Source organism: Leptonotus elevatus, chromosome 9 (genome assembly GCF_054856555.1).
Source record: "Leptonotus elevatus isolate MCC_2025b chromosome 9, RoL_Lele_1.0, whole genome shotgun sequence".
Taxonomy (NCBI): Eukaryota; Metazoa; Chordata; class Actinopteri; order Syngnathiformes; family Syngnathidae; genus Leptonotus; species Leptonotus elevatus.
Window position 1 is genome coordinate 21,844,060 of NC_141247.1, and position 21,638 is coordinate 21,865,697.

Sequence of the window (21,638 nt, forward strand, 5' to 3'; positions counted from 1 at the left end):
GTGTTTATTTTTGTTTGTATATTTTATGTAGCTAATTTCTTTAATGCATTTTTAAAATAAATGTATTTTTTATATGATGTTAGATGTATTCATTTTTAAATGTTCTTTCTTAGTTATTTTATGTTTATTTTAATGCATTTCTAAAAATTCCTTTATTTGGTGTATTTATTTTGTTGAATTTTCCGCTTATTTTGTATATATTTTTAACTTTTTAAATTATTATTTTTTTGTGTTTCAGTTTATTTTCTATTGAATTGATTTCTCGTTTTCATGAGCAATATTGAAATGTACTAATTTTCGTTTACTTTTATTGAAATAAAATTTTCTATTATATTTTTTATTTTGTTCATATTTTATTTCACTTATGTGTTTTTACGTCACTGTAAACCTCCGTTCCCATTTCAACGTTATCACAGTTTTTTTTTTACTTTATTGATAAAGCCAAAGAAAATGCCAAACGTGTGGCGTTAATCCTTCCGATTTTTTTTTTTTCATCAAAGTGTGGTGGAGGTCTAAATCGTTACACTTTGGAGGAGTCCCATTGTGTGATCTTTATTAAGGTGGCCTTTAAAAAAAAAAAAAAAATTAAAATAAAGATCACATAACATGGAACGACATACACATATGACCCAGTTAACTACCCCGTAGAACCCTAGTGGTATCTATAGCATTGAGTGACAGGATAATTGTTGGGAAAGTGCTCATTTTTACACACACACTTACACAATCCGAAGCTTATGAAAAAGTGCCTATACTGCGAAAAAGCCTTAACCCTGCAGGATTTACCGTCCGCAGATTACAGTGCTCTCACAGATAAGAGGCTGACCTGACACATTTTTACTTGAGGTTGCTATCTTCTGATCAGCCTTTTAACCTCTTCAGTGTCGTCGTTTACAAGCTCACCAGCTGGCAGCCATTGCCTTGCGCAAGTGGAGTTTGGTGCAGCAGCACACAAATGATAATAAAGCCCTTTTAAAGCGCCTGTTATGAGTATGTTGATTGAAGGTGACAAGAAATCCTTGAAACGTCTTTCTGATCTTTTTGACCATTGTGGCCATTTTGCCACTTGCTGTCAACTGAGAATGACATCACAGTTGCTAAGCAATGACCAATCACAGCTCACCTGTTTTCTGAGTTTAGACATGTGACGTTCGCAAGGTGAACCCCCTAAGGTGTAAAGCCTTTGCAGGAAGTCTGTGTGAATATAGGCCTCAGCTTGCCGCCATGTTGTTCCTCTTCAAGCCACGAACGGGATTGGGGGAAAAGTAGCTGCAGTGCATTCAAAGTGCTTCCCAAACAAACATTACTCGATAGACTTTTCCTTTTTGTGGATGCTGTCGAACACTAAAAAGTTAGTTTGACGACAGCGTCCCCTCGTTGAGACTCCACTGCGTGCCTTTCATGGTGAAAGCGTCGCAAACAAACTTTTTTCCCCCTTGTTATATTTTTAGCTTTTGGTTCGCGTCGGACGCCGGAGCGCTCCTGTCAAACGTCTCACCAGCTTGTCAGTCCAACCCAAATACAAACAGACGTCAACATTTCTTGATGCTTTGTTTACTTCGTAGTTTTTTTTTGTTTTTTGAAACAGCAGCCTGACAACAGAAAAATAAATGAAATTATTTATTACGTTTTAGCCTAGCCCATCGGTCTGTTTGATTGGAACTCATTTGGACGAATTCCTTAGATGTAAAGTACGAGCCTTGGAATACTTTCAAAATTGATGCGTTTAACAAAATGTGTCAAAATGTGTGATTAACTTGTCCACCCACCAAATTTCGTGTCAATCGGTAAAACAAGTGTCTTAAGGTCAATTTATTCTGTATTCTGCTCATCAATGTTGATGAGTGCTTCGCCCAAAAAGCTTGTCAGTTTGGTGTCATCCGTATGTCTAGGATATCTGCTTTCGATGAGAACTCATTTGGGCGTACGAGTCCAAAATGGCTGCTTCAATCCAAAGTGGATGACTTCGAGGTGACGGTCACTCGGATTTTTAAAGCAATCACAAATAATACGTTTTAATAACCATATTTTTGGAGTATTTTTTTTTACCTGTCACCTTTTACTGTTACATAAGCACAACATTAACTTATATGTTCTATATCCCAAAGACGTATTTATATGTTTTAAAATTGTATTAATTTTTTTTATGCTAGAGCACACAGAAGGCTTTGATGCAGCCTCTGAACTGAAGAGAATGCTTGACGCAATGGTAAATATTACAAAAAAGGCCAGCAGGTGGCATCAGAGTATAAGAGATCAACTGGTGCCATGTTGCAACAAGCTCTTTCCACCAACTGTTTTAAACAGATTTGTGAATAATGATCAAACTTAGCTATAATTCTAATGCTAATTGCTGCAAAACGGAAACAGATACAAATATTTTTTCCCCTGATGAAAGAAGAGACTCTAATCTTTATTTTGGTAGGTTGCTTGTTTTTATTGCAATAGAACACAATATTCTGTGGACCTTGCAAAATCAGTCAAAATCCAGTAAAACAGCTAGGAGTGAAGGGGGTTGCTTCAGTGAAACTACTGATGGCACATATTCCTAATTCCTATTAAAAAAAAAAAAAAAGATAAAACTTGATGTTGTACAAAAGAAACAACTTTTTTTTTTCAGTGATGACATATTTGTGAGTGGAGGAGTTGCACTGCTGTCGCCAAGCATACAATGAATCAATCGCATACAATCGCGTCAGTTGAAAGAAAGCTGTGCATCCCCGGCCGACATTCCGCATTGGCCGCTTCTTCACGTACAAGTGACCCAATTCAGTCAAGCTGTCGCCATGTTCGCTTGCGACAATTGCTTTCAACGCAACATGTTTGAGAAGTGAATGTCAGTTAGCAAGCTTTACAACTCTGTCCCGGCATCGCGGAACACCCTTCCACACAGCCGCCGGGATCCAGTTATGGCTATGATGCTTCCATCTATTCATGTTTTTCCCAGGATATTTTTCCTTTTTTTTTGTCTGACATTTTTTTATGTTGGCCATTTTGTGTATTTTCTGATATTTTGCATATTGTCATATTGTATTTTTTTTAAAATTGAAATACTGTATGCTTCAGTGTTTTTTTTCTGGTTGTGTATTTTTATAAATTTCCATAAATTTTTTATTTTTTGCTGCCTGTGTTTTTTTTCTAATACTTCTGTATTTGTCATAATTTTTATTTATTTTGTAATGTTTATGTGGTATTTTTCAGTATATCATATTGTCTTTTTATTTGGGTGATTTTTTTTCAGTTCTAATATTTGTGCATTTTCTGTCTTTGTATTTTCCCCTAATGTTCCAAATTTTACAATATTTGTTTATTTTCATATACATCAAACACTTTCCTTCCTTACGTGAATCTACAAGTCTTCTACAGTCTTGCTCTGTGAAGTTTCCCATTGTTCCATTGTTTGTAAAAGGCGCAAAAAAAAGATTCACTTGCAAATTCCTTATCACTCTTTGCACACACTCTTCCAAAGATGCAGTCCAAGTTGCTTATTGGGCGTTTCCCTAATAATAATAATGTAGTTGTTCACCGCAGGAGCCGCTTTTGAATTGGAAAAGTCTGCAGATTAACTTGTCAAAATGTTCCCGGCGGGAGAGTGCGTGTGCATTTGTTTGGCAATTATCTGCAAAAGACTGCGCCAGCCAACAGCGGCGTCGGCGTCATCACACCGGGTCACCGCGAGTTTACTCCCGTCTGTGCTTCCTCGTCTCCTCGGGCGCTGTAATGGATGTGGGCGGATGGCGACGGGCTCGGCGGTTCATTCACAGTTCTCCCGTCTGCACTCCGTGACACGGTTTTTACCCACTTCAATCAATCAATTGTATTACCACCTCAAATTTTTATTATAGTTCCTTGCTAGCTTAGTGTCTCAGTGAATATGTTGTAAATGAACGGAGAACAAGACTGAATCAGTCATCAGTCAGTGAATAGTCGACAATGAATCGAAACAACGAAATTACTTGGGGGGGCAATTTGTCAGACATAACTTAGGATGCCACAAAAATATTTTTTCCATTGAATTTTAATTGTGGTTTTATTTTTCTCACATTTTTGTATTATTTTTATATTTAGTTTTTTACAAATCATTGTACTATGGTTTTATGGTTATATTTTTCAGGTTTTTGAAATTTTGAAATTTAATTATTTTGTGTTTTGTAATGCTTTTTACCCCCCCCCCCCCCACACACTTATTTTTATTAGAAGATGTTCTTTTGATTTAGTTTTTGTGTTTCTTTCTAATATTATTCAATATTTTAAAAGGTGCTTTTCCATCCCCCCCCCCCAATTATTCTTTCCCTGTACATTGGCGTTTTTAAATATTTAGCATTTTCTAATGTTTTAGCCTTATTTTGTATTTTTTTTCTATTCTATTTTTTTTTATTTTATTTTCTTATTTTGTATTCAAGTATTTTATTCATATTTTGATATCTTTATCTTTATCTTTCAAATATTTCTTTTCTATCTGATAGTTTTGTCCTATAATTAGTTTTCCCCTGTAAATTTCTGGGGGGGTTAAAATTACCTTTTCATTTGAATTCATCCTATGTACTACATTGCGGTCAATGAATGAATATGTATTTGATCCTTTGTGGCGGAATTTGCACTAATCCCCGTGTGTGTGTCTTTTAATCTCTTCTCGCAGCCCTGATGATATTGGAAGCTGCTGGTACATCCTTTTGTCAGGTTCCGTGTTCATCAAGGAGTCCATGTTCTTGCCAAGAAGCAGGTAGGTCGTCCACCATTTTGTTTTGTGGGCACTTAGTGCTTCTTTTACAGTGGCTGTCTTTTCTAATTAACCCTCTAGCATTGTTGGGAAAAGCGCTGCTTTTGTTGGGCTAACTGACCGACGTGGGCGATCTCTTCTTTTTTCTGCATTGCATAACACACAAAAGAGCACTCGAGCGGACGGGTCACAGTTCCGGTAGAGGGCGGGAGTCACTCGCCGGTCATTCTCGAGATTCACATGAACGTGTGGGGGGCGTTGAAAGCAGGAACAAGTTTTGAATGCTAACCAGTTTAAACTTTACCGTTTAGGTGAAAGTGCAAGTAAACAGGATGACAATTTGCAGGTATTGTTTTTGAATCAAGTAGATTTAGTACATTTTTTAGATGCTTATTCTTACAGTTGTACCTGAAGCCAGCAAAGTTTTCTGTCAATTCTACTAAGTCAAAAGAAAGTTTTAATAACTGGGGCATGGATGGGCAACATGCAGCCCCACTCCGTCTAAGTGGCCCTTTGATTACATCGCCCCTTGAACTAGGGTAAGAAGTATAAGCGGAGTCTTTTGAAGATTTAGCCAAAATTGGCAAGTGGAATCCCCCACTTCTGACAACTCTGGAAAAAAGTCTGTATGCCTTGACTAGGGAACGGGATGACAACTCAGAGCCGAAATAGTTTTTGGAATTGAAATCGAAAAGTTTGAGTCAAGCGAAGGCGTCTTCGTGGAGATTTTAACGACATGTTGGCTTTCAGATGGGTTTCTTCTTCATCCACCCTCTCTCAGCGCAGCCGGCCGACAATGAATGACTCATTAAGCGAAAAAGTTTGTTTATCCCGGAGGCCAGTGCGACATCAAACGTAACCCAGATAAGCCAAGCCTGACAAGTGGGTGACACACATTCACAACGCGATTACGTACGCGCCACACTAACAGAGGGGCAATTTTACACATTTTGAAATAACATAACTTGCCACTTAAGTTATGGTCAAGGCCGATTATCCCCACTACGTTTAAGCCATCAGTGGTTTGTCTTGTCAAGAAAGTGAAAGGTCCTTGGTTGGCCCTCTTCACGCTAGTGCAACATCAATACTTTATCTTCTTTTTAGGAAAGTACAACATCAATATGTTGTGTTTTTAGTAAAGTACTGTAACATCAGTCATCTTCTATTTAGCCATTCCTCCTTTTTTAAAGGCACAGTAATAGTTTTATTTTATTTAAAAAAACATTTTTTTTTAAAGTGCACCATCAGTAGTTTATCATCTTTTTAGCAGAGTGTAAAACTTATGTCTTCTTTTTTGGAAAGTACATCGTCAGCTGTTTGTCTTCTTTCCAGGAACGTGAGAGGTCAGTCCTGTTTATGGGAAAGTAAAAACATCAATAGTTTCACTTGTATTTAAGAGTGCAACATAGTTTTTCTTTTTAGTGCAACATTGATCGTTTGACTTCTGTTTAGAAAGTGCAACATCACTCATTTCTTCTTTTTGGGAATCTGCGGCATCAGTCTTTTTATAAGTGCAACATTAATAGTTTGTCTTCATTTTAGGTTAGTGAAAACAGTTTGTGTTCTTTAAAGAAAGTGTAAAATCAGTAATTTGTCTTCTTTTTGGGAAAGTACATCATCAGTACTTTGTCTTCTTTGTTAAGAAGGTGCAACGTCAATAGTTTGTCTGTTGGAAAGTACAGTATTAATAGTTTGTCTTCTTTTTAGGAAAGTACAACATATTTTTTTACCTGCCGATCGCCTCCCAAACGTTAGTTGAATAACAAACCTAAAAAATGAAGTGCAAATGCAAGATTAGTACACAATGTCTTGTTTCATGTACATTTAGTAACAATTTTAGCCACAGATTTTTACTTTCATGAAAGCATGTAAAATTTTCAAAACACACAAGTACAGAGGTAAAACATTTTCTAATTTGTTTTACAAGTCTAACCAAAGTAGCAGTGATGAAAAGCATTCCCCTCATTCTCTATCTGGTTTCACTTCCTACATTTATTGTCTTTTATCACCGCTATCAGCTGACTGGTGCTGGTCTGGTTTTAATTCATAGAAAAAACATCACTTCCTGTCTAGGCGAGTAAAAACGAATCGGCAGCCTTACGGGAACTCAGCCAAGGAATGTTGCGCCATGACCTGCTCGGGTAAAGGTTAGCGGAGTTCACACCCGTTCTTGTCAGTCGTGATGCGTCAACCCAGGAACACTCTTCATTTTTGTTTTTATTCTGTCATTTCTCAATCATTTTACTCATTTGCATTTCAGCACATTCACTTTTTAAGTGTAGGCGGAAAAAAATAGTTGGCATATGGGTGTGCGTGCCACCTGCGCCAAGATGCGCGTATTTTTTTTTAGCAACGCAGTGACACTTGGGAGTAAATATTTTGACATGATTAAACACATGATGGTGCGCAGCAGACACGCTTGACTTTTTGTTTTGTTTTGACAGGATCCGCCAACTGTACTAGGCGGCTAAATAGTGGCGCATGAGTGCATCGGTCATGTTGACATGAATAAATATTATGTGTTGACTTGAAACTGAAGTTTTTTTGACTTGTTCTGTTTTTAGGAAAGAGGGGGTTGCGCCAACATGTGAAATGGAACGTGCTTTTGATCATGCTGGCATGATTAAACATTATTATTTTCACTTTTTGTTTTACTTATAGGGTTTTTTGCGGTAGGAGGGTGAGCCAACTGTACAAGGATGTTATGTGGAACTTTTTTTGCCACAACGTGACACACTGGCATGATTAAACATAATTTTTACTTTTTTTGTAGTAGTAGTGGGTGCACGTTATAAAACTATAGTGAAACAAGGGAGGACATTTGTCACATGCTTTGGTTACATGTTTTTTGTTGTGCTGACGTTGGGACCGTTAACGCGAGGTCAGTGGGGGGATGGCTTCAAAAGCTTGGGAAAGGCTGTTACTTCACAAGGCATCTTCATTCCGGTTGATTTGTTTTTACGGCATCGTATTCATGAGTAACTTCTGCCGAATAGCGGGAGAATTCCTATTCCCGTCCCTCCCTTTGCCCCCCCCTAAACAAATTACACACTCCACCCTCTTGACTCCCTCGTAGCGGGAAGTGAGTCGTACGCTGGAATGCCGGCTGCGTAGCGCATTACAAGGATTGGGGGGGGGGGGGGGGGGTTGCCGTAAAGGGGGCCGAGCCATTGGACGGGGGCTGATCCACCAGCCACACACTCTCATTCTCACAGTAGTGGTGACGGGGTGCGCACAGTGGGACAGACGTCGCAATCTCCAGACTTGGAACATGCCCGAGGGACTTAACTGAGGGACTAACCTTGCGGGATATTTCCGGAGGAGGAGGAAGGAGGATCGTCTAATCTTATCAGGTGGCGGCGTCACTCTAGCAGCAGAGTGGTGGCGGGTGGGTAAGCGCCAATTAACTCCCCGTGCCGTGAAAAAAGTGCCTTGTTTTGGGTGTGATGTTAAAACGTGAGCCGGGAGCGGGTGAAGCGTTTAAGGGCGTGGAATGCGCAACGGGAGCTATTTTGGATCTGGAATCGAGCACGCGTTTGAAGTAAAACGTCAAAAGATGGGATTCTTTGCTGCGGGGGATTCAAGGCGCAGCGATGGTTGAATGATACTGCCGAGAAAAGTTTCCAAACTCTTTTTCTGTCGTCTTCTTTGATGGATTTTACAATACTGAAATAATTGGGGGTGTTAAAAAATACTACAATATTCACAGCTCATACCAGTTCTGGATTTAAGTTCACAAATAATGTGTAGAATACATTTTACATATTAAATAATACATAATAGCGTAAATGTATGTCTATTTTTTAGGAGCGTCAACCGCCAATTATTTGACTTTTTCAGAACAGTCAGCACGAGTAGATTGTCTTCAGTTTGGGATAATACAACATCAAGAGTTTTGTTTTGGAAAGTGCATCATCACCGTTGTCTTCATTTTATAAGTAGTTTGTCTTTTGGGGTGAACGGTTTGTCTTATTTTTACAATACTAAATAAGTCGGGTTCTCAAACGTATGCTGTAAAATGAAAATAGATAGAAAGATATCACAGCTTAAATATGTTCTCTTTTTTAAGTAAAGTTTAACATCAGTACTTATTTTTGAACAAAACTAAAATGAACAAGGATGTCTAACAACAGTTTGACAAAAATGATGGTTAGATTTGGATTTACAGTAAGGGAGCAAAAAGCAAAAGAATCTTAAGTCATTTTGGTCACTGGCCTGCTTCGAGGAGCTAAAAGTAGTCACGCATCCATTGTAAATTCTCGCCAGTGGGGTGTCAGCGTCTATTCCCGAAGTATGAACCGTGGGCTATCTGTATCCACGTGGCTGGAGGAATTGTGTTTACAAAGCTGAAAGGCGCTTGGTTGGGTGGTCAGCTGCTACCCTGAGGGAGGTTGGAGGGGGTTGCAGTGGTATCCAATTCGAGTTTTCATTCTCCTTCTCTTGTTCTTGCATAACCAACAAGATTAATCTTTGTCCTTCTTAAAGGCCCGGGTGGGTTAAAAAAGCTGGCGTACCCTCTCACCGCAGCGCTAAACAGCTTTGCGTAAAAGCCTAGACCCCCCCCCCCCCTCCTCCATGTTTCCCTCCCTTTTCGTCCGCCCTCTTCCAGCCGGGATTAGGCGGTGCACCGGTCGAGTCGCCGACAGCAGAATGGATTTGAGGCTTTGGCGCTGGGCCGCCGGGCACACAGACTGAAAAGGCGCCTGATGTATGCGCTGTGACATTCCAGACACCCCGGGCGTGTTGTATAACAGGGGTTCATGGGAGTACAAGGCCGCCAAGAGGGTGCCGGTCACCTGATCGAGCCCTGAACTCGTCTGCAAATATGACGCCTGAATGACAGTCTGATGACAGTGAAGAAACAGATGAGGGATCTGTTTTACTGCATAGTCATTCCTTATATTCCCAACCAGGATGCACATTTGTGTCCCGTGAGAGGTCATCAGATGTGCCATGGGAAATTGCCATAAGTGTTTGTCAAACACTTTGTCCATATTACAAATATCTCAGTTCATCTTATGCCAGTAAATGAGCAAAACAGTGACTAAAATGTAGGTTATCTGATCGAGTTTTAGGAAATAAGGAACCAACTCTTGTTTCTTCATTTGCCACATGTTCAAGCACTTGTGTGTTCAGTATTCATGACATTCAGGATTTCTGATATGAAATCACTTAAGAGTTTCCAGTCGTGATTTGAATGTCGACGCAGTGTGCGCAAAGACGACCAAGGTCATTGTTTAAAGTTTCTTGCACTGTAACTTATAAGACATTAATCTTCAATCTACCAAGGACAAAAAAAAAAAAAAACTTACTTCCCAGTGTGGTGATTTATGTATTTGTTTGCTACATTGCCATACACGTCCATCTGTGCCGTCACGGGCTGTATTCCCATTGCGCAAAACACATAACATTGTTTGGGCTTAACAGAGTTTTTATCTGAATGTCGGCTGGCCATTCGTGACAATAACGGTTTCATCTTTTTGCAGAGTTGTGCGCTATCCTCAAAGAGTTTTGATCCGCGCTGGCATCTGGCACTTTCCTTATCGCTGTCATCCTCTTATCTACACTCGCACCGTCGCAAACAAACCGATACAAGGCAAATAATGCGTCTGGTATCGTAAACATGAATCGTTACGTCTCTTGAGCCCACTGCAGAAACTAGAGGTTGTGATTTCTGACAGTGAAATGCTGAACTGTTAAAAAGCTAATGCTAATAATTTGTATGCTAACACAGAAATATAGCAAACTAAGTGCATAAAGCGCTAAAGCAGATTATTGAGATCTTACCCTGTATTTAGATACTACGGTACTTCCAATGACACTTTATAGAATTACAATATATAGCAAAATAACAACATGATTTTAAATAAATAAATACATCTGACCTTGTATTTAGGCACCATTACCATTTAAAATAGCTAAAAGGCTAACGTGCAAATTGAAACATGAAATTATTTTCCACTAGATGGTAGACCGTTAACCCTATATCTGTTCCCATACATTAGAGACTAGACTGGAGACTTTTCAACATAAAATATGTGCCTTGGCTCAATAAAGGTTGGGATACGTTGTAACTGGAAGCAAGTTATGGAGTCGCGCGGGTTCAGCAGTAATTGAGTCGCTCATGTTTATCTAACGAGGCGATCAGCTAATTGGCGATACGCCGCTCGCATTTGCAATGAAAACGCATCTTAAAAGCGTCCAACAAGGATGTCCTTGTGTCCCGACAAAGGCGGCCTTCTTCGCCAAACCCGCCCCAGAATTTCCACGGCCAGCACGGCTGCTCTTCTTTGGGATATTTTGGGTCTTTTAAAACGTTCTTGCTCACTGCCTTACAGAGTCTTGAGTACAAATTGTGACGTCACACTATTCCTAGTGGGGGGAGGGGAGGGCAGTGGGGCGACCCCAACTTGAATGCTGCTCTTTGAATGTCTTGATACAGAAATTCCGTAACTAATCTGTAAAAAGTAAGAAAGGAAAGTCAGCCTCAAACAGACACTTATTCAGAGTTTTGATTTGAAACAAGTCCCAAATTACTTAAGTAAAAATTAAGCACTAAATTTCAAGCAAATCATTACTTGGGTGAAGCAAGTGATGTCGGGTCATACACCTTTGCTTAATCACAATTTAGATATTACTTTGAAATGTTTGAGTAAATAGATAAGAACAATTTTTCCATTGACTGCCCTCCTATATATATCAGTAAACGTTACATTTCTAAATTTAGTGACTTATATCTGATTAAAAGGAGTTATTGATCATTTCATGTTTTTTGTTTTTTGTTTTTTGTTTTTTTTTGTCAGTTTTGGCAAGAGATCGGCAGGCAGCCTGAGGCGTGGATGTGAGTGCATCGTCCTGGAACCCTCAGAGATGATTGTGGTGAGTCTTCCCCACCAAATTGTCTGGTCAAAGAAGTAACGGTATATACGTGCTGGAATGTGTTTGCTGTTTGTGGTTACTGAAGTCATATACTAACATACTCGTGACTGTTAGGTAGAAAGAACTTTATTTATTTGTTTGTTTTTAACATAGTTCGGAAGCTAGAATAGTCAAATTTGTCACAAAAAACGAACATCTGGAATAGATCAGTTTACAAAAAAACATTGTCAGGTTGAAAAGTGCAATAGTTGATGTTGAGAATGTTTGCTAGGTTCGTTAGCATGACATTTCCTTTGTTTTTTAGTTTATTTTGTAGGCGATATAAATTCATGACAGATTAAATTGACTGATATTTACAAATAAAAATAAAAATGTTAGTAATATTGCAAATGCTTAATTGTCATTCTTAGTTCATTCAAGATGTTTGCAAAAAAATCTACATTTTATTGACGACAGCTAAATCAGGTTATTGAAGACTGACTTGTCTGTTTACAAAAATGTACGCTAGTTTCATTAAACACTCAAAAAAAAAATATTTTACATAATTGGTCATTAGGCTTGTGTGAGATGCTAAATTGTCTTTGTTATTTACCAACTATAAAAACTTCACCTCTATATTGTGGTCACATGACTTTTTCAAACCAGCGTACCCTTTCGTTCTTGTTGTCATGTTGGTGTAATGATAGCCTGTCGAGCTTCTTCTCTTCAAACGTTGGCGTGCAATGCTACCAAACAACAGCTGGCCGGCAGTGCGTCAGATTTCAGCGGATCCCGATAATCTCCCTTTCACATGCCGTAATTGCTGTGCTGGATGTGTGTTGACTGAGCGATCACACAGCGCACCCCCACACCAAGCACCCCCCCCCCTCCTTATAAAAATAACACTCGCTGCTGCAGACTCTGCCGTTTGCTGTAATAATAAGGTGCCATCAGCCCTGTAATTAGTGTTGTTGGATGCTATGCCACTGCAATAGATACAGATGATCCCTAACTTTGGAATGTATGCACAAAAACAAGGGGGGAAAAATGCTCTCGATTCGCATGCACAGAGATTTGCAACCGGAGACGGTTGTCATGGTAGCGGAAGAGGGAGATTTCAGTGGCGTAATCCCGGTCGCTGTCGGAATGTAAAGCGGCGAGGAATCAAAAGGAAAAAGCAAAAAGAAGACAGAAGTCATGAAGCGATGACGACTCACTTATACTCTGAATTTCATGAAATAGGAACATTTAGCTTTAAAATTCTCCACTTTCAAAAGGTTCTATTTTGTTTTTCATGTTTGCTAAAACGTATGCTAGTCATTAAAGACGTTACGTAAACTAACACTCATCTGACCTGATGTCATCAAAAGGTGAAATGTCACAATTATTTCACAAAATAGAAAGGCCTAAACGGAAGTGTTGGGCACCCCCAACCTCACCCCGACGTCTCCCCTAACCCTCTCCTCCGCATGTTTCCCAGGTGGACTATATGGATGAGAATGAGGAATACTTCCAGAGACAAGCCTCGCACCGCCAGTCCCGCCGCCGCTTCCGGAAGATCAACCAGAAAGGGGAGCGGCAGACCATCATCGACACGGTGGATCCGTACCCCGCCGGCAAGCCGCCCATAGCCCGGGGGTACCACACGGTGAGTTTTGGGGAGGGGGGGGGGGGGGGGTGCGCTGCTGGTTTTTATCCGCTTTTAACTTCCCTCGCTCTGCTGGCTCACCGCTGCTCTTGCTGTGTTGTTGTTGTTTTTTTGTGCCTTTTGTGGAGGTTTTTGTAAGTAGTTCAGCTCACCCTGGTAGTTTGTTGTTGTAGATGTTGGGTCTTCCTTGCCATAAGATCTGTGTTGTTCGTTTTAGTGTAGTTTAACAACTTGTGTTGTTGTCAGCTTTCCCAGTAGTTTTTGTGCTGTAGTTTTTTTTGTGTTAGGTTTGTGTACGGTTGTGCTACTCTGTGATAGTTTCTGCCTGTTCCTGAATGTGCAGTGCAAATGAGTGAGACATAGCTATTGCAATTTGTCAAGTGTTTCTAAGTCATCCTTATTCCTTAACACTGGGTTTACTAATACTGAGCACCTGAAATGACTAACACAGTACACTACGTGAAAGTAAACAATAAACCACCCCCCTGCCTACTGATCTGTCTGTCTATATATTGCTGTATAATCCATCCAATAAAGTTGGATGTTGCCTTCAGCTATTGTCTGAAATCAGAGCGTTCCACTATCGAATCTACTGAAGTTTGATGTTGCCCTCAAGGATGGGCTGAAATTTGAGCATTTCACCTGCTAGCGAGCTTGCTTGCTTGCTTGCATCTACAAAATCAAGTGAAGTCGGGTGTTGCCTTTCTGGCTGCCAATTTATAGTTGATGTTATTGTGAGAACGCAGATTTACACCGTTCACATTTCTTGCTCCAAAAACTCACGCCTCCCGGTGTATATATATATATATATATATATATATTGTCTGATTTCACATACTTGGTATTAGCACAATTTAACGTTGAATATCAATTTTTCTAAGTCCCACTTTCCACGCACACTTCCGTAAATACAACTTGTCATCGTTACCACCTGTCTGATACTGTTCAGTGGTGCAGTTGGTAAAGTGCATTGTCCAACCAGGAGGTTGCAGGTTCGAATCCCACCTCTTTGACTGTACATTGCAAATATATCCATAGCCGTTATGCTAAGTGATATACATGTATACCAACTGAATACCATATCAAGGAATGCATTATAATGTTACTGAAATGATTAAATGCATGTTAGCTTTCAGTATCAGATGACACTTTTAAAAATAAATACGCTATCAGCCATGATTGCAAACAAGTCATGTGAGCTCAGCGGTTAGAGCAATTGCCTTCCACCACTGTGCACCTGGGCTCAAACTAAACATTTTTGTAATGTATCTTTCAATTTACTTCATAAGCACACATGCATTACAATTTTAGCATTCAGCTAATAACATTCAGCTTTTCAGCATTCTCACATGCAATTTCTGCAGAAATTGCACTTTTTCTAGTTATTTTTGCAATTTTGTTTCAAAAGTGCCTTTTCACCCACTGTTCCTGTTGGTCTGTCTGTGCTGTGATGGACATGAGATGTAGTGGTAATCTGGGTCAACCTAGTTTTAGTTTCATAGGATTCATTCGTTCAAACTATACATAGTGTATAGTTTTAATTCCTTTAATGTGCTAAATATTTACAGAGAAAAATGCTAAATCTGCAGTATGGCCTTCAAGCATCATAAACTTGTCAGAAATTCTGGTACAAGATACAAAGTTTAATAAAAGTTACATGTAACTCATCTTAATTGTCTTCATTTTTAATTTGCACATACTTTAAATAATTCAAGCTGTCAGTTAATAATGGTTATTAAGAGCAGCTGCATGCTGGCGCAATATGCGATTTGCATACAAGATTAGTCGACTGATCGCAACTACAAGTGACTAGTCAACTAGCAAAATAGTTGTTTGTGGCAGCCCTAGTTGCCTTCAGGGACCGTCTGAATTCAAATTTCAGAACTTTCCTCACCTTATATCCATACATAATCTGCAAATTGAGTGTTTATTTCCGGCACAGTTGTGAAATCATAGCTGCTGGTTTTGTTCACTGTCCTAACTACTTTTTCACGTTTTCAAGCGTTCTCGATCCCATCGTTTAAATTTAGAACTTGAACTTTGCACAACAGTGTTGCTAATTTATTTGTAAATTCTGTTCATTTGAATTTTGGGAGCTTCTTTGTGCACACACTAATCTGCGTTGTACTGTACAGTGCTGCGTGAGGAAAACAATGTTTTGAAGAGTCTTTTTTTTCTTCTTCCTGGGAATAGGAAGTGAAGCATTCTCACAGCGTTCAATCTGTGCACAGTGCCTTTCCTGTTCTGCACAATTTCACCGCATTCCGTACATTCCCGCCGTGCACCCGATCCCTCCTGGAATGCTGTGAAACACTCAGGGAAAAAAAGGGGGAAAGAATGCGGCAAAGGGCTGGGAGGCCGCGCCCTGTTTCCTAAATTTAGAGCAGTTTTTTTGGTCATGAAAAAGGTCTGCACTCAACTTTCTCATGGCCACTTGTCTCCCGTCACACACTCGAGGGAGGAGAACGATGGAAGGAGGGGGCGCCATGGCAACCAAACGGTGACAAGGAGAAACTGAGCGGGCGCTAATCTGACGTTGTCGGCTAATCTGCGGCGTTTTGGAATGCGAGCTCGGAAGTCTTAGCAGCGTCCTTCGGAGAAGGCAGCTGGAAATCCACGACGCGCTCAACACTAGTTAAATTACATAATGGTGTCACAACAAGAAAAAACACATTAGTTGTACATGGTAATAAATTGCCACTGTGATCTTTTCAGGTGGTTGTTATTGTAGTATTTTTCTTTTCCGTAAACCTTTAATTTTATTTTGATGTAGATTTTTTTTAATTTCGTATTTAAATTGTGTGATCTGTTATTATAATTTATATTTGTCATTGTGTATTTTTTAGATAATGTATTTTTTAAGGCATATTCAGTTGAAGGCAGCTGATCAATCTTAGTAGAACTGCATTTTAATTGTATTTTCAATTTGTATTGTTTATTTATTATGAAATTAGCATAAACGTTACTGCTACTATTCAGCTTGATGGCAGCATTGGTATTGGTTTTTAGCATTTATTTTATTTTCCTTTTATTTATTTATTTACCTTGCGTTATTTGGATTTATTTTTTATTTAATAAAAAAATGTAAACCCCTTTTTTATGTTAGCATCAGCGTTGTTCATAGAAACCATTTATAGATGGGGAAAAACCAGGATACATTATTTTCCATTCTCTTGTTGACTTTTTGAGCCTATATTTTGTCTTTTCTTTTTTCTCTCTTGGGGATTGAGTCATAAAATTTCAAAATTGTCTCTCCTTTCACGCTCGGTTTTCTGTTCACGCTGCTTCCAAAGCTTTTAAAAACTTTCATCTCCTCTCTCTTCTTTTCATGGCTCCCAGGAATGCAATAAGGTACCATACATGTCACTATTAATCATGTCTTGTGTGTGTGTGTGTGTGTTTCCTAGCTAGAGTTTTCTTAGCACCTTCAATAAATACCTTGCATTCCATCCAACTAGCACGCCAGCACTGCTTCTTTTGCGATTATAAAATGTACGCCTGTTGGTCTTAATCACTTTTTGATGCGCACTGATGGCTTCGACAATGAGAATGGATGGCAACGATCTGCCGGTATAGCTCGTGGAATCCCGTTATTGGAGTGGTAATGGCGGCCATTAAGACACGTCTCAATTTTTTTTTGTGTCTTCAAGGCCGTTGGTGTTGCTAACCGTACGTGGGTGTGGACCCGTGTCTGAAACAGTCTGCTCCAATAGTCTTTTTCAAACTCAGTCCTGATTAGAAGCATTCTCGACAGATGTGCAACGCAAAATTGGCAAAATCCTAAATCTTGAGCTCTATAAACATCGCTTTCACGTTTCCAGAGGCGTCTAGTGCCAACACCTGCCGCGAGATGGCCGACAACAAATCCGCCGTCGCTCTATTTTTAGCCTATCCTTTGTGACCAACCTGTGCACAGCTCGCATACAAAAGCCACCGCAGGTCTGAATGTACGACGGAAGAAGTGCTTGGCTGTGAAAATCTGAGTGGTTGATTGATTCATGCTTTTCGTCGTGTGATGTCAGGCTAAAAATATTAGGCGTCTGCTGTATTGTAGCATACATCCTGTATATTTTAGTGTAGATCTCTCTAAAATATGCAGATGCTGCTCCACACCGTACCTCCTTTTGTGCTTATTTATAGCACATGATCAAACGGATAGAAATGGATTGAAATAGAAGAGATATTTTTGGACGAGTGCCAAAAATGCAAATGAAGTGGGGGTGTGGTATTCGGCATCCTTTTTTCTTTTTTTTTTATCCCGCCGCGCCGGCCTGACATTTGATGTGCGTTTCATGTCGCGGCTGACATTCAGCTGCTTTTTATTTATTTATTTATTATTAAGCACAATGTATTTTCAAAAGGCTTGACAGATTACATTTATTGAGTCTCCTTGGTGTGGGGGGGGAGGGTAACAATCACACCGTTGTTATGGCACGATTGTTAGGTATGTTAGACAGAATTGCTAGACAGCTGAAAGAATAAAAACATTAAAAAAGAAAAGAAAAAACAACAACAATTTTTTACAGCAGCGGGGAATGTGGAAAATGTAAATGAATGATGTAAACGAATGACAGCAACTAACGAGTTACTATATATTAGGGCGATTATGGCCCTTTAAACATAGGACCAAAATAATTGGCCAATTGGTTAATGTTTGCTAATTGTTTCAGCAACATTGTACTGTATGACCATTGAAACTAAATGCATCAATAAATAGTCTATAGTAGAGATAGACCGATGTGTTTTTTTCAAGGCTGATACCGATAATTAGCGAAGGAGGCCGAGCTGATATTCATTTTCAGTAAAAGGGAAACAAATAGTGGCGTGAAAATGATAATAATAATATTAGTAATTCCATTTATTATTACTTTGAATTTATTGAGCAACTTTTCTTCAGATTTGCAAAATGTTCATTTTTTTTTATTCTTTAACTATAAAATACACATTTAATTATAAAATTCTACTAAAAAACAATCAGTGAGTTCACAGGGTCATGAGTGCATCTTTAAAAACTTAAATGAAAACCTAAATAGCTCTGTATTAATTTCTCTAGTAAATAAAGTTTTCAAAAAATGTTAAATATCCGGAATTTTTTTTTTTTTTACTTTGTTATATAATTTCAAACAATCACAAAAGGTGCAGACCATTCCCTGGACAGCAGCAGCTCTTATAAAATGAACTCAAAATGTTGCTCCCTGAGTTTAACACTTTTTTTTAAATAGATCTTTTATCACCCGTCAAATTTTTAAAAAGGCCGATACTGATATTCGACAAAATAATTAAGAATGAAACGCTAGCAATAATCTATTAGCAGTGTAGTTACAGCTATTCATGCATGCAGCAAGGATAGTCGGCGGTGTTGTAAAAATAAATATGCATAGAGTAATGAGTATTCTATTCTTCTACACTATATCCATATTCAATTTGCACGTTTTCTATTAGCATGTTTCCATGGTGAACAATTGTGCTTCATTTAGCCCACCGCATATGTTTAACCCCAATAGTTAAAAGTCATGCTTGCCTCAGTTAAGGCTGGAACATTTTGGCCCGTAGCGAAGCTAAACGACGTCCGCTTCGTGACCTGAGCGCACCTTGTTCCGCAAGCCCGATCGGAAGCTTCTAGTTACACGTTAACCTCAAAACGCGGCGGCTCGGAACTAGCTGCCGGTGTGGGTGATTTATGCTGCCAGGTGGCGGCGGGTGCGCGAGGCGGGACGCACGTTTGCCCCCGCCGTCAACCTGCGAAGGGGGAAAAAAAATGTTGGCTGTCTACGTGCTGAATTATTTCCAGGCGACTGCAGCGTGATGAATGATGTGGTCCCTGGGGGACGGGACGCAGCCTGGTTATTACGTCGTCTTTCTTGTGCTAACAGCGCTATTTAGATGTGTACTTAGAAGGGTTACGTAAGTACAAATCTTCTCTTTTGGGGGGCCTTGACATGCCCAGAAAAGTCAGCAATTTTTGTTGACTCTGAAGAATATTGACATATTTTAGGAAAGTAGGATTTTCTGGGAAGTTGGGGAAAAAAACAGCACCTAAATCCAGATTCACAGATTGCCACAAAATTTGGTGGACCTTGATGTCTATCATAACAGGAAACATGAAAAAGTCTCAAGGACCAGCGGCGGAAATTGAACTTGAAGTCGGTCATTTCCCTTAGTTTGCCTCATTAAAATCAAGAGCCCTTTTTACGCAGACGGCGCTTTGGCACATGGCCTTATTCCGTTTAAACCAATAGGCCACCTCTGGAAGTAATAACGCTCACTTGCACTGCTTACGGCTGTAGAACACTGCTTGAAGACACAAGACACTTGGTTTATGGTGATATTAAATATTATATAATGAAAAGAATGCATGGAATACTGACTTGCTGAATAGGTATGGAAAGCCAATTGCTCGTGAGCCATACACAGCCAATAGTGATAAAAACTCCCAATTTTGAGTTGGCAATGTGTCTACTAGTATTTGTGCTCCAAATTTGGTAGCAATCGGACTAAATCTCCAAATGTTGGACTCCTGGAAATTACCTCTTCAAACCAAAAAGTTTTGTTTTCAGGCATGGATTCTTGAGAGTTGTTTGTGGGTCTACTCATGATAGACATGCCAAATACCAAATTTTAATATAGCTCAGTCAAACTGGTTTTGGGGGATACATTTTCTCAATTGTGGAGTTAATGTATTAGAATTTCCTGTTTTTTTTAATTGCATGTCCTCAAACTTTTCTGCCATTGCTGCAACATTCAAAGACAAAAAGTCAAATCCTTTGCAATTCAGTTTTGACCACCTCTCTGGTATGTGTGGCTGAAATTTCAAATATGGCCGCCATACTGGGATCAGAACTGACTGTTTTTTTTTTTGTGGCTTTTTTTTTTCATGACTGTCTGTCCTTCACATTTAACCGGTGGTTAGTCAATGGAAAAAATATTAATTGGCTTATTTAGCACTGAAAAAACGGAGGGGAGGATCACCAGGAGGTTTGATATTCCCTAGACATGACCCCTCCCCTTCCCCCACCCCTCTTGTTGTTGTAGTAGTGGTGATGTAATGATATGCTTGGCTAGGGAACCCCCCCTCCCCCCTCAATCCACATCTGAACACCTGAGCTCTTTTTTGTTATGGTTGTGAAGCATTACATCATGGAAGGGGGGGTTGATGGGGGAGGTGAGGGGTCCCCACCCCCTCCAATTATCAGCTCGTGATTCTTTGTCTGCCAAGACGACGAGCTCCAGTCTATTTTTTCCTTTATGATGAATTGAACAAGAACAGGATATTTTTTTGTGTTTTTGTAGAAATTTTCAATGAATACAGTTGCTTTCAGATTATTAGAAACATTTACAGGGCAATTCTTGAAGTAGTTTAAATGATCAAATTGTTTTCTTGTGCCTGTTTGTATAGCATCTGCTTTCCTTTTAATATAATTTGCTGGTGTCACAAAACCGGATTTTACTTGTTTTATGTAGCCAGCATATGTCGTCCCTCCTGAACCTAAAACCTTTTGGAGCACATTTTAAAAATAAAAATACAACTTATGTAGAGGTGCAACAATTAATCAATTAACAACTAATGGATTATCAAAAATAATTATTCATTATTTTGGTAATCGATTAATCCTTAGGTACCTTGTTTAATTTGAAATTGTCAAAATCAAAGAATCAATTTTGACACTAAATGTGCAAAAATGATGTGACATTGTGTAATCGTGGCTGTGTTTCTGTCATATTGTATTTTTGTCATATGGGAAAGTGTACTTTAACAATATAAGCTTCTTTTTTTTTTCATTTGAGATTTTTTATTTTTCAAGTCAAGTTTGATCAATCGACTACAAACATTGGTGTTTAGCACTATTTAGTCTGTTTACCCTTCTGGTTATGATGTAGTGTGTACTAAATCTTATTTAGCCTTTCCGCCATTTTGTTACCGCTACCAGTGGCTGTTTGTTTAAGGACAAACTCATTTCCATGAAACGAATGAACGGGACGTCGGCCAAGGAAAAATCCATTCAATTTTGGTGCACATCCAGAAAGTTTTTGACTTTTAACATTGAGAAGACGTGCCATGTTTACTCGCTAAAGTTATTTGGTGCCGATCCAAATTGGAATTGCTTGGCCTTGGCGGAGGTCTGTGCTGTACTGAGTGGCAGTCTAGAAGACCTCGTTAGCATTCACACTGTTATAAAAAGACCTCGTTCTACATCTGTCTAGTGTATGTGGTTTAAATTTGGTAGAAATTAGAAATTTGGTCGAGCCTCTTTTTTTCTGACTTGATCGCAACAAGAAGAAATCTGAATGGAAGGTTTGTCTTTGAAGTACATGATGAAATTAATCTAAAATGGCCGCTTCAAACCAAAATGGAAGACTCACTGTCATTTTGTTCATGGGTTCTTGAGACTTTTGTGGGTCTACGTATTCGTA

At 39.2% G+C, this 21,638-nt stretch overlaps 1 protein-coding gene across 7 annotated transcripts in view; it reads left to right on the plus strand.

Moving 5' to 3' along the window:
* rapgef2b (Rap guanine nucleotide exchange factor 2b) overlaps nt 1-21,638 on the plus strand; it is an 87,737-nt gene that overhangs the window by 28,633 nt on the left and 37,466 nt on the right. For 5 of the 7 annotated variants that reach the window (XM_086084421.1, XM_086084424.1, XM_086084423.1 and 2 more), the window contains exons 4-6: nt 4,640-4,723; nt 11,524-11,599; nt 13,059-13,226. In XM_086084421.1, the coding sequence (XP_085940547.1) occupies nt 4,640-4,723; nt 11,524-11,599; nt 13,059-13,226 (328 nt within the window). Of the gene's footprint in view, nt 1-4,639; nt 4,724-7,919; nt 8,113-11,523; nt 11,600-13,058; nt 13,227-21,638 lie in introns of those variants that run through there. The other 2 variants (XM_086084427.1, XM_086084426.1) reach the window with 2 other exon arrangements.